Source organism: Mustela putorius, unplaced genomic scaffold (genome assembly GCF_011764305.1).
Source record: "Mustela putorius furo isolate JIRA1106 unplaced genomic scaffold, ASM1176430v1.1 tig00003858_pilon_pilon_pilon, whole genome shotgun sequence".
NCBI lineage: Eukaryota > Metazoa > Chordata > Mammalia > Carnivora > Mustelidae > Mustela > Mustela putorius.
In genome coordinates, this window is record NW_025422010.1 from 31,997,738 (window position 1) to 32,010,876 (window position 13,139).

Below are 13,139 nucleotides of genomic sequence, written 5' to 3' on the forward strand. Positions count from 1 at the left end.
GTCCCCTCTCTGGTGTCTGTCATTGCAACCACTTCTGCCAAGTGGCCATTTATTAAAGTCTAAGGGTGTGCTCTCCCCACACTGAGACACTGCCCTGTAATTCGTGCCCTCCTCCTCTCTCGAGGGACACACTCAGTTGCCCTGTCCCGGACCTCACCCTTTTCTCCTTATTCCAGTGGATTTTCAAACTTGTTCAACACAAATGGTAACAGAATTGACTCTGAAATAAACAGTGTAGGGGCACCTGGGTGGCTCGTTTGGCTACGCGTCAAACTCATGACTTCGGCTTGCGTCATGACCTCACGGGTCCTGAGATCGAGCCCCACCTTGGGCCCTGTGCTCGGCGGGGATTCTGCTTGGAGTTTCTCTCCCTTGGCCCCTCCCGCCACTCTCTCTCTAAAATAAACAAACAAATCTTTAAAAACTAAAATATATCTAACAATTTACTTATTGAAATAATTAAGATGACCATAAAGAAGGTCTTATTTGTCAACAAAAAGACTTTTTAAAAATTGGGGCAAAAATGAAGCATGAACGTAAAGTCAGTACCTCTGTGCTCTTCTCCCTCACTCTCATGACTAATGGGACTGAGGTCCCTGCCTCCGTTGGACCTGGACGGTCTCTGTGCCATTGACCCCTACGGAATCAGTCCTGCCCGCAGATCTGTTTCATCAGGCGCAGTGTTGAGTGTGTATGCCTGCGTGTGTGCGTGTGTGTGTGCGCGTATGTGTTTGTGTCCTGGGCGGGGGGGGGGGGGGGGCATTTGCAAACGTTGAGGGATATAGCAGTTTGGATTCAGACTCGTTACAGGTCCTAAGTGTGGAAAAGATTCTAGTGCCCAACATACAGAACTAAGAGGAAAACCCATGTTACACTGTAAACTAATTATTCATTTTGGAAACGGAACAAAACACACATTCCCATTGGAACTACAATACTTTCTGGATTTTCTGATTCTCCTCTCTTGTTTTGTGTGGCTCTATTTTGCTGCTGCCCCAGCTCGGGCCCGGTGAGGGGTCTGGCCCAGGGTCCTGTGCTTCCCCCAGGAGCAGAGGGCTCCCCTACATAAGAGAAGAAGCTCGCCGTCACCCTGGGAGCTGTAAGGAGAGCGGCTAGAGAGAGCGGTGCGCTCTGCAGCTCCTCCAAGGCGAGTCTGACAGTGACGGGAGCGCCTTCCTTGTCAGGGGCCCCGCACGGGAGAGCAGGAAGTTCTTCCTCTCACCGTCAGATGGCAGGCGACCGCTGGTGGAGAGGGGAGCATTTCTGCACACACACGTAGTAGGGAGGGGAAGGGTCTAGAGGAGGGGCCTGGCTTCTGGGATCTCTGCTGTTCTCCAAGAGTTCCTTAGATCCGGGTCTTGGGTCTGGGAGGGGGATGGGGCCCTGGGGATGGAGGACGACCTTGGTGCCCAGACCCATCCATGCTCCCCGCGGGCCCTCTGTAGCTGCACCTAGTCTGGGCTGGTTTGGGAGCAAGTCCGGACATCCTGGAGCTGTTCCAAGTGATCTGGGGGCTGCGTCTCTGCTAGGAGTGCTGGGCCACTAGCACTCGGGAGGGAGTGCAGAGTCTAGCCAAGGTGCTTTGTCGGAGGGCTGGGTATAAGCTCACGGGCAGAACTCTGAGTGTGTGTGCAGCTGGGGGAGGGGAGGCAGGTCAGAGGAGGGTAGATGTGGCCTGTTGGCTGAGGCCCAAATGTTCCCTATGGGAAGGGGTGCATCCAGTGCTCAGAACCTCCATTCCCCATTCCAGCCATGGGTACCACTCGTCACCCTCTACAATCGCAGCTCTCTCCCTTGCACGTTCAAGGTCCATCTCCTATCATCAGTCACCAACCATGGGACCTGGCCGCGATGGCAGGCTCCCTTTCAGCTGCCTCCACAGGCTCTGGGAGCAGAGATGAGGAATGATCCAAAGGCTCAGTGGGCTTTTCTCACCAACCCTATTCCCTTTCTTCCTCTCTGATGAACCCCCAGCCACTGGGACTCTCTCCTTTCCTCTCCTCCCTTCCAGATACTCAGGGCTGGCAAGGGCGGTCAGGAACATCGTGAGCTGGGACTCTGGCAGACAAGGGAGGAAGGGGTCAGGGGCAGGCCTGAAGGGAATTCCAAGGCCAAGGACACAGCGGCCTTCCCTTTCCTTTTTACTCACGGTGACAGGAGGTGAGCCTCCACGAGCAATGGCTTTCCAAAGTCCAGAATATTCCGGACCCAGCCAGACTCTGCTGGTCCCAAGAATCCCATTATGGTGGCTGATTTGATCAGGTGCCTTTCTTCCTGGGACCTCTAAGTTGAGAAGTACACACGGGCCTCTCCCGGGGCCAGTATCCTACCCATAACTTGGGATGTTACTTCAGGTTCATGACACCCCTTGGAGATGGAGCTCTTCACACAGCGGGCGCAAGGATGCTCCCTGCGCCTTCTCTGGTGAGACAAAGCCAAGTATTGATTTGACAGAAAGATATGGATATGTTGGGTGGATAATGGTTAGGGGATCCTATTTCTTTCTTTTCCTGTTCAGAGAACACCTCTCCTCTGCCTCACCCCGCTGGAAAGCAGAGGCCGGATGAGGGAGAGTGTTCTCTCCTCGGTCACCCGGGGACGCCTCCATTCCCCCTGGGCTCCTTCCAGGAGTTTAAGACCACGAAGCCTCTGGGAATATGGTCCCCTTCTCCCACCATGGCAAGCACTACCTACATCCTCGCCTCTCCGTATATTCTTAGAACCAGTCAATATGATTAATTTTACATGGGTATAATTTCCGGCTGCTGCCATGGAGCCCTCCCAGCCTCACCCATCAGCAGCGACATGATACAGTTTCTGGTTATCTTGGTCAACCAAGATATTGATATTATTAATAATGGATATCTATATGCTGACCTTTGTCCACCCAACTGAATCACTCTGGGCTGGCTGTCACATTTCTTTAAGAGCTATTGATAAGCCCATTACTGGAAGGGCATGGACAATCTTAGGTATGTGCTTCTCACTCACCTTCAAGCATCTCCTGTGAGAATCTCCCCTTGTTAGGTGAGCTGCTGTGCGTACGGCAGTGTGTGCAAGAAAAGTCTGCAAGCAGGTGCCTGTGTGGGGAGCGTATGTACGTGTGTGAATATACATGTACGTGAGCATGCCCGCAATTGCACATATGAATGTGTGTGTGTGTGTGTGTGAGAGAGAGAGAGAGAGAGAGAGAGAGTCTGTCTTGAGCACTGGCCCTTTTAGAGCTGATCAAATAGTCAATTAGAGCATTATAGGGAGGTAGCTGAATCAGAGAGTTCCTACAAATACACTGTGATGTAGTGTTTGATCTTTGGATGCCTCTTGTCTCCTAGGACTTGTGCAGGAGGTTTGGCTTTATAAGGATATTATTAGGTTGATGCCTCGTTCTCTCCATGTACCTTTCAGGCAAGAGGCCCCACTCGCTGGCAGCAGGCTGGCCAGAACCTGCCACAGGGATGTGTGCTTCAGGTCACGCTACAGGCTTGACTCTGGGCTCATGCAGCCTCCAGCCTCAGTCTCTCGCTCTCTCTCTGGCCAGTGGCCCCAACGGCTCAGGCTCCACTTTCTTAAGGGCGGAGAGAGGAGCTTGACTCGGCCTCTCTACCCTCTACATCCGAAACTCCTGATCAGAGGACTGCCTGGCACGCTGGGTTATTTATCGTGTGCCACGGGGCAGTACTTCTGAGAAGGGGTCCATGGTAGAATGCACACTTTGCGTGCCCGTGTGTGTCAGGATGGGCACCTGATCTCATCACCAATGAGATGTGGTGTCCAATCTTATTGTGGCGTGTGTGCGTGGCTGCTGTTCCTGCCACCTGCGTGGACGGGGTTTCAGGGACAGCGCCTCTATCAAGTCAGGCAACAGGGATCGGCTCCTGTTTGGTCCCAGACAGGCTCACTTGTCAGGGGAGGCCCTCATTTGCCCCTGTAAAGGGAAGCCAGCTAGCTAGAGAAATCTTTTGGATCCTCAAACATAGTGTATGAATAAACCAGACATGGATTAATTAGGTGTGACTGCATCATTAAATTAGAATAATGAACAAACAGCCACGTATGGCATTCAAATTTGCCTAGAACGACTCCAAGGGTTGCTTTCAAGTAAGTCACCTGTCAGTTTGTAGGTTTTGGGGACTCTGGAGAGTGAGGTTCCTGTCCTATCTTGAGAAGCGAATTCTTTAGGCACCATCTACCCCAGGCAAGGATAATCCTTCAACGGGTGCCCGGACTCCACAACCGAATCCAAACAATGGCTTTGGTTCGATACAGCATCATCTATGCACGCTTCAGCTGCAAGCATTTCTCAGAGTGAAATATGACAGTAGCACAGGTGCTCAAGAGACAGGAGGGAGAAGTTAAGAGGTGTGAGCAGCGGATGTGAAACGCATCGATCCCATAATATTTATGTGGATGTGCACGGCGTCACTTGTGCATGTGCACGCGTGTGCACGCACACACACCTTTTGCATTTCTGTGAATTCTCTTCTCCTCTGTTGACACTCCCTATTTCAGCCACAGAGACTCGAAGGTGTACCTAGTCCTAGTTGTATAATTTTAGAAATAACAGCCCCTCGCTTCTGCAGACAACACCCCTCGAAATCCCTGTCCTAGGACAGGGAGGCTGTGCAGCTGGAACCATTTATCTTTAACAAAGAGGAAGAAACCACCAGCTAAGAGGGAAGAAAATGGGAAATAAACTCACTTGCCTCACTGAAGAGCCCGGGGGATAGCCTAATGCACGGGGGGCTTTGTTAGTAAGATCTGTTAAGTATCTAGAAACCTTTGATCTGGAGCTGCTTTTAACAAAGGTGATAATTAATTAAAGCAGAGTGTATTGCAATAAAGTAACATTGCGGTCAGTTTATGCGCTGTCCAGAGCCGGCCTTCGGAAGTCTCTGTCAATTAAACTCTTGTTGGAGGCCAGCTCATTATCAATTTTTTTCCTGAGCTTTGATCAATATTTTTGGCTGTTCTGTCCCCACAGAACCAGAACTACGTCTGTCTACATGAGGACACCCATTTATTTACATCTCGCAGATGGCCACGTAGGATTTGTTCCTGAGCTCAGCTGCTGGGAATCGCTCTGTTCGGAGCATTGGTCAGCTTGTGCTGGAGGGGAGATACAAGGAAGGATAAGAGAAACCAAATACGGAGCAAGTCGAAGGGGAGAATGCCTGTGAGCATATGGTCCCGAAAACATCCCCTTCTATTTCCAAAGGGACTTGGAAAGGAGGACCGTGACCCTGGGGCTGCCCACCTGGCTTCCTAGTTGGTTCCTGAGGGCAAGGCTGAGGTTGAGGCTTTACACCCATCCAGGGGCCACTGGGACAAGGATGTGTGGAGACAAGGAAGCCCTCAGGACAAACACAGCAACTCTGGGAATTCCTCTGCCATCATTTCTACCCTTATCATTGTCTTTTTGTCCTGGCATTTCTAACCGCACCCTATGTTGCCAAGTGGAATGTGGATCTTTCTCTGTAGGCCCCAATGGCAAATAGGAGAAGGGAAATGGGGAGATAAAGGCTGGTGATAAACGGGTTGCAACTAATCTGGGGGCTCTGTTCCCTTGCCTTAAGCTATTTGGCTAAGATTAGTTGCTTTTTGTGATTCTTGTGAATTTAAAAAGGCAAAAGTAGAGGGAATGAATGTGCTTCTCCTGTGGAGAGACCAAAAGGGGGGCATCCTGGTCCCTGCCACCCCCTCCTTGCCTGGAGGGGAGGGGCTAGCTTGACTGACTTGGTCAAGTCGTGTGTGTGTGTGTGTGTGTGTGTGTGTGTGTGTGTGTGTAAACATCACAAGAGAAAAGTCAGGCTGGGATGCCAAGGGGCAACCGGTGGGGTAGGAAATGCAGTGGGTGGAGGGATTTATCTCTGCAGAGAGCCAGGTTCTGTGCCGGCCACTCAGCTCCCAGATGGAAGGTCATTTCTAAAATGAGTCAATAGGTGAGCTGAAGCAGGCAAACATCTGAAGGGTGATGAGTAGGGGGAGATGGAACTTTTTTAAAACCTGCACCTTTGGGTGGAGATATCAGGCAGATACGCAAGAGCACACCTTCACACTGGAACTTAGATCCTTGACAAATCCAACCTCTGAGTTCTTAGGTGGAGCACGGACATAATCACAAGGACAGTGTCATCCTTCCCACATTCTTTCCTTTTCTCCATCAACCATCTCCCTGGTCGCGCACACTGCCTCACCAGATGAAAACTACCCCTAACATCATTCCCGTGCTGTTTGCATTTATTATCTCTTCCCTGGACATGCAAACTCATATACAAACAGAAGTTCACACACACAGGCTCACACCAACACCCACACAGGCTGCGGTATCTTCCCCCCCCCCCCCGCCCCATCCTCCAGGACCCGCAGACACACACAGATTTTCATACTCTCTAGCGCTTCTTTCTGCATGTCACATGGGATTTCCCTTCCAAGTTCAGAAACGCCGCGTTTCGGCTGCTGTCAACCAGCACTCCCAGCTTCCGGCTGGCATGTGGGCCCTACAACTTTCAGTTTTCCTTTTGTTCTGCCTATGATTTGGGGCCTCACTTTCTGTTCCATTTCCTCTTCTACGGCCTGCCCTCTCCAAGTCCCCATCGAGGAGATCTTTCCTGGGTCAGTTCAGAAACAGGCCACCTTCAGATGATGTGTGAGCTGTGTAGTGTTTCCCCCAAAACCATCTGAGGTGAGTGAGACCAGCTCTTTTCTCAGGGAAGGATGTGGTGTCTTGGGTATTTTCTCAGGCATCACTTAGAAGCCCCTCTCTTATCCTGGTCTATGAATTATAATAATGAGGTTGATCATGTTAATAACAGCGAGAGAGATGGCTGTGCTCCGATTCCTGGAGTGTGGCATGGTCACTGGGTGTCAAAAGTGCCCCCTGGAAACCAGCTCTTTGAAAGTACTCACAATATGCCTGCATATTATGGGGCACATATCTATGACATATGTTTTTTGATAACTGTTCCTTTTTTTTTTTACCCCCCCAAGCTGCGACTTTACTTAAGAAAAGCCTTTCTTTTTGTTTTATTTTGTTTTGTGTTTGAGAAGCCACAAACATCCAGCCAACTGGAGCAGGTGGAGAGAATCAAAGTATGCCAGGGGGGTTCTTTCAACCCAATCTAGAATTCCCATTAAAGCTGAGGGGGAAAGAAGTGTTAACATCTCCCTGTTGAATTGCAGTGAAATCTAGGCCAGCCCTGGTTCCCATATGTGTGGGATGCGCTCAGTCATGCTTGCACATGGATGCGTTGACGGCACATGTGCAGATTAATTTATCTGTGTGTTGATTCCGAGGGAGTCTCTTTAAAAGATAAACGAAATTACGTACAAGCAGCAAATAACCACCAGTCTCTTCAATAAATCAATTCTTTCCCAATATTGTTCTTTCTTTGCTCCTAAATAGAATACTTACAAACATCTGGGGTTTGAAAGTCTTCTATGGGAGCTGTGGCTTTGGTTTACATTAGTTTTCTAATGATCATTAGTGCTTATTTTTTCCACTGCAATTTGTATTGTTTTTAATGTTATTTTCCCCATGTTTTTCGTATCTTTTTCTCACAAGGCAAATCTTTCTTTTTAAAAACTGCAGGTGTCTGCCCAACCAGTCTACCAGTGTCTTTCCCTGGAAAGCCTGAATTTTTATTTTTCAAAGTAAATTTTTTTTAAAGTTCACCCTAATTGAGCTGATGCCCATGTTGACCCTTCCAGATTCGCCGTCTCTTAGACTCATTTGAAAACAGAAATCAGAGAGAGCCTCACTGGCTTTAATTCACCTATCTAAGGAAAAAAACCAAGATCCCTCTCGGCTAAAGTCAAGCGATAGAAACTCAGTGTTCTGAGAACTGCTATACCTTACATGAAAATACAAGGCACAATTTTATGATACTGGTCAAGAATCAACAAGACAATTATAACACTTGCCATTTCTCTTTCTCCCAACTACACACCAAATCCAGGGGCTTCATGCATATTTTACTCAGCTACCATTGAAATGAGAGGTTGTGTATCTGGTGATGAGTCTATTTTCAAATGATATACTCTCCAGAGTTCAACCCACAGAAGGTTCCATTACTCTGTCCCAACCCTCCCTCTGGATGTAGTGTGGAAGTATAAGGGGCTGAAGTCCCTGCAGCTGTGGCTCCTGGGTTGGGAGAACTCGATTTTCCTCTATGCAGTGGGGGAAGATATCAATGCAGAGTGGTTACCCAGGCACAGATCTGTTCTGACTGGTTAACAAGAGGGAATGTGATATGGGCTTGGCTGTTTAGATTAAAATGCATTGCAGGCTCCCGGAATAAGCACACATCAGTAGTAAAGGCTGTTTAAACCTTTGGGGACAGCCCTATGTTTAGATTACATTAATTCATAAATATTATACTAAATACCACTTAAATTGGACTTAAATGACTTCAAAGATAATGCATTATAATATGGCTATCCAGAGAGCACTAGTCTTTATGTCTCCCAGTAACTCAGTCTTTGCTGCCTCCTATCCTGCTAGACAAGACCAAAGTTATGAATGGATTGCTGGCTTGTTCATGTGTGATCCATCGACTGTGTGTGTGTGTTTTAGCAGGCATGGGTATGTGTATGTATGCATTTTCAGACACTGCTTCTGTTTGTTCTCCAGGACATAAAAAGAAGAAAAGAGAAATAAAGGTAAAAGGAGAGAAGGAAAGAATTCCACTAGTGGGTGACCTCTTCCTTTCCCCAGGGGAGAAAAATTCTATAGGAAGGGGCAAAACTGGTCCTCAGCTCACTTCTGCTGCTACCCAGGGAGCTTGCCTCTCTCCTCTTTAATCAATAGTACAATGTCTTTCTCTTTGGAACCTGGAAAAAAACAATCTTTCTCAAAGTGCTTCTAATGGGGGGAGAAAAGAAGACTCCAGAGTTCGCCGGGAGAGTCTGCATTAAACTGGGTTTTTTTCGTTGGGTGTTATTTCTTTGAATTGTAATTCTGGGCCTTTTTTCTTCCTTTCTCTCTCTGCCTAACACCCAGATCTCCCCCACCCCCGCCCAAGTGCTTTCTGGTCTCCAGGGGGTGAATTTACCTTTACAGTAATTACCCCAGTCCACAACTGCTATTTGCTGGCTCCCCAGCCCAACAGCCTTTCTCTGCTACGGCTGGGTTTGCTCCACAACACCCACCCACTCCCTCCTCCACAGACTCCCAATTTGACTGGAGTAATTGCCTTTTAAGGTTCACTCTACGCATGGCAGGTATTCCATTAACCCTTAGAACTCCTTCCTCCTTTAGTTACCTGAAATGGCAGGTGGCCAACAAATGGATAGCCACCTGAAATCTCATGCATTTTATTTAATTTTTACTTATTTTTTCTTCTTTCCACTTCTCTTTCTATCTTCTTCTTTCTTTCTTTTTCTGTTTTCTTTTCTTTTCTTTCTTTCTTTTTTCTTCTTTTGCCAATAACATGCAGATGCCTTCCACACTGGAGGCCAGTATCCTGTCATGTCTCTCAATTTTATTCCAGTAAGATTCATTAGAAGTTATAAATTCAAGAAAGGGAAAGAAAGAGCCACAAACATGCCCTGAAACAAGGCTCAACAAAGACATGTTTCTACCCCTAGCTTCATGTTGTCAATTTAGAGTTGGGGAAAATCTAAAAGCTAAATTCAAACCTCATTCTTCAAGCCTCATCATGCTTTTTGACTTAACAATAATTAATCACCAATGGCAAGCGAGTAATTTTTTAAGGTGGCCGGAGGCTTATTTTATCAGGATTAGCTAATAAATCAAGCTGTATCTCTGAAAGAGGAGTTCAAACTCTTCTAGGACTAAATAAACCAGACCTTAGAGACTGTCTCATTTATTCAGGTCTCCTGGAGCTTCCAGGCACTGTTAGAGACATTGTGGCCCAACCTTGCCTATAAAAATCTGAGGGTTATAGAGGCAGGAAGTTTCATAGGGAAAAATATATATGCTCAGGCTCTGAAGGATGAGCTGCGACAACGAAACACCCAGCACACTGGAGCCAACGGGCCTGCCTGCCACTGACTGAGCCAGTTTAGGGGAAGAATTATTTAGAAAATGAAGTTTTGCTTGTTCTAGGAATCCTGGCCAGATATGTGTATGTATATGTATGAAACATATGAAATAACTATAACATATCCTTCTCTAGCTTCCTGATGCAAATCATGATAATTCTACTTCTTTGCTATAATGCAAGGGAGTCCAAAGAGCAACAAAAACAGTGATGATATCAGCAAGGGATTGTGAAAGAAACAAGGAATACTGTTAAAGTTTATCTTCATTTGAAATAAAGAAGTGAATAAAGTGCTCCAAACCCGGATCTCTTAAGAAGCTCAGTTCTTCACAACTGTCTTTTGCCTCTGGTTGGTTCTGATTTTTTTTTTTAACTTTAAAATTTTTAAATCACCACAAGAACTGATGATTAAGATGGGCAAAGGATTTCCTTATTTATGCTCTTTAAATTTTCACTATTACTATTTTTAAATCTAGGGACATATTAGAATGACAAAGCTTTGATACAAACCTTGATTAGCTTCTAGGGAGCTTGATTGGAAAGGGAAAAACTACAAAGATATGGTTGACTTGAGAGGGAGGGCGAAAAATGGAAACAAATGTTATTTCAAACACTGCCTCCCCATTTCACCTTTCCAGTTTCTCTTCTGATCAGACATTTTCTCCATATTGGAGAAAGGTTGGTTTGTCTCTCCATTACACCCCCCACCTTCACCCCACCCCAACAAACCCAGTATATTTCCATTCTGCTGTGTTTCTGTGCTACTCAACATGCCATTAACTTTAAGATTTACTCCTCAGCAGGCAAGCTGGAAGATGCTAAAGCCAATAAAAACTGCTCTCTGGGACTCCAACTATGAAGAGTTTGGAGCTCTGCTTAGTATTCGGATGAAGGGAGGGCTGGAGGAGGGAGGGAGGTTGTGATAGTGAAAACCACTGCTGCTCAGAGAGCCAGACAGCTCTGCGCTCTGCACCTAATGTGCTGGAGGATCAGCTCTGTTCATAGCCCATTTGTGGCCAAGGATGAGGCTGCTCTCTCTGTGTGGGTGGGTGTGCGTGTGCGTGTGTGTGTTTTCATCTTTAAAACCACCAGCTCTAACACAGCATCTTCAGTGGCTCTCCACACTACTGTTTATTAAAAACGGAACGTCCATACACATCCCTTACAACTTCCTTAGCCCGGTGCTCCTTCCCTGCCTGACGATCAATCTCTCTCAGAAAGCATTTAACTTGCCCACACAGCTCCAGCCTGGATTAATCCCCACTGCACATCCTATACATTACTGTTAGGGAGCGGAGCACTGGGCTAATTTCGTCACCCACCAGCCACCCACACACGTTCTACAACTGAACACGTTTGGGGATCTGCCTTAAAGATAATAAAACAAGGAGAAAACAGGCAGGCTGCAGACAATTCTCATGACCACTTTCCTAAAAAGTTGCTGGGTTTTAATTCTTTGATTATTCTGTGTCCCCCTCCCCCAAGCACTCACTAGCAATGATTGCTTCAAGGGAGAGCAATAATGTACTATAAACCTCTCTGCATGGTGAGTTTGGGATAATTTAGGCTACACCCTTCAAAAGGCATATTTTGCCCACACAGATTTTTTTCCCCAAAAGCTCCGCTTTCCTGGGAAGGGGATCATCATTCAGGCTTCCCCGACCCCCCCACTCCATCCAGGGGATGGCTGGTTCCTTGCTAAATCTTGCCTTAGGTTTTGTCCCTCCTTCCTTCAAACATCAAACACCCCCTCCCCCACCACTCACACCACAACCGGATTATTGAGGCACATAGCTCGACAGGGAGAGTTTACTGTTAAATTGATAGCAAAATAAAAATATCTCTCTGAATTTGTCACCTCTCTTCTTTTTAGACGGCTGCGCTCCTGCTATTCTGGCCCCGAGCGGAGAAGGAGGAGATCATCTCCTCTTAATATTTTCAGCACCACGGCGATGGACAGCACCCTAGGTCCCTGGCCCGCTGAGCGTCCGCCAGTCTGCTCAGCGTCCCGGGCTTGGCCGGTGCAGCGGTCCCCGTCCCAATCTTTCAAGTCGCTGCGCCCAAAAATCCAAGCCCCGTTTCCCCTCGATCCTCTCTCTCTTTCTCTCCATATTCTGCTTCCGCTGCTCTCCCCACCGCACCGCTTCTATCAGCTCCTCGCCCAAAACCCAGCTTTGCCCCAGCGAACAGCTCCCCACGCACCCCAGTCCTGGGTCTCTGCTGCCCGAGCGCCTCCCTCCTCGGCGTCCGCCCGAGGCTCCCTCTCGCGCCGTCTCCCGCTCGTCCGTCGCCGGCCGGCTGGCCGGCCCGCCCGCTCCTTCTCCCCGGCAAAGTTGGGAGGGAAAGGTGCACTCACCTTTGTGCATGCCTGTGAACCTGTCCTTCAGAACCGTAAGCTCGTAGATCTTGCCGAACTCCTCGAAGAGGGGCTTGAGGTCCTTCTCATCCAGGTTGCGGGGGATCTGCCCAATGAACAGCTTGATGGCATCGTGGTCCTTCATGGGAATGGTCGACGGGTTCCCCGGGCTGTGGCTTAATCCGTTCATGTGCCCGGCGCTGCCCGGGCTGCTGCCGAGCCCGTTGGTACTGAGGCTCGCGTTGTCAGCCTGTCCGTTTGCTAACGTGGCCATCTTTATATACATAGAGAAAATCTTCTTTCCTTTTATTCTTTCTCGCTCGCACTCTCTCGCTCTTCTCCCTCGCAAGCTCGCTCGCGCTCACACACGCACACGCATACACACACTCGGGTTCTCTCCCCCTCGGTTTCTCTACACCTCGCTCTCCTCTCGCTCTCTGCTCTCTCTCTTTCTCCTCTCTTCTCTCGCTCGCTCGCGCTCGCGCTCTCTCTCTCCTCTCCCCGCTCTCTCTCTCCCTCCCTCTCTCCTCTCTCTCTCCCTCTCTCTTTCTCTCTCTCTTTTTCGGCCTGATCCGATTTTTTTCTCCCCCCCCCCTTTCCTTTCTTTCTTTTTTCCCCCTTTTCTCTCTTTTCTTTTTTCCCCTTTCTTTCTATCTTTCTTTCTTTTTTCTTTTCTTTTCTTTTCTTTCTTTCTTTCTTTCTTTTTTTTTTTTTTTTTTTTTTTTTTTAATATATTGAACAGACAGGATCTCTGTCCTTTCCGTTTAAACAGGCTGGACCGG

At 48.0% G+C, this 13,139-nt stretch overlaps 1 protein-coding gene across 47 annotated transcripts in view; it reads right to left on the reverse strand.

Moving 5' to 3' along the window:
* The window catches only part of CELF4 (CUGBP Elav-like family member 4), a 286,479-nt gene extending 273,660 nt beyond the window's left edge, over nucleotides 1-12,819 (reverse strand). For all 47 annotated transcript variants that reach the window (XM_045065568.1, XM_045065556.1, XM_045065567.1 and 44 more), the window contains exon 1: nucleotides 12,358-12,819. In XM_045065568.1, coding sequence (XP_044921503.1) covers nucleotides 12,358-12,643 — 286 coding nt within the window. In that variant the 5' untranslated portion in view covers nucleotides 12,644-12,819. The remainder of the gene's footprint in view (nucleotides 1-12,357) is intronic.
* Nucleotides 12,820-13,139: the final 320 nt, after the last annotated feature.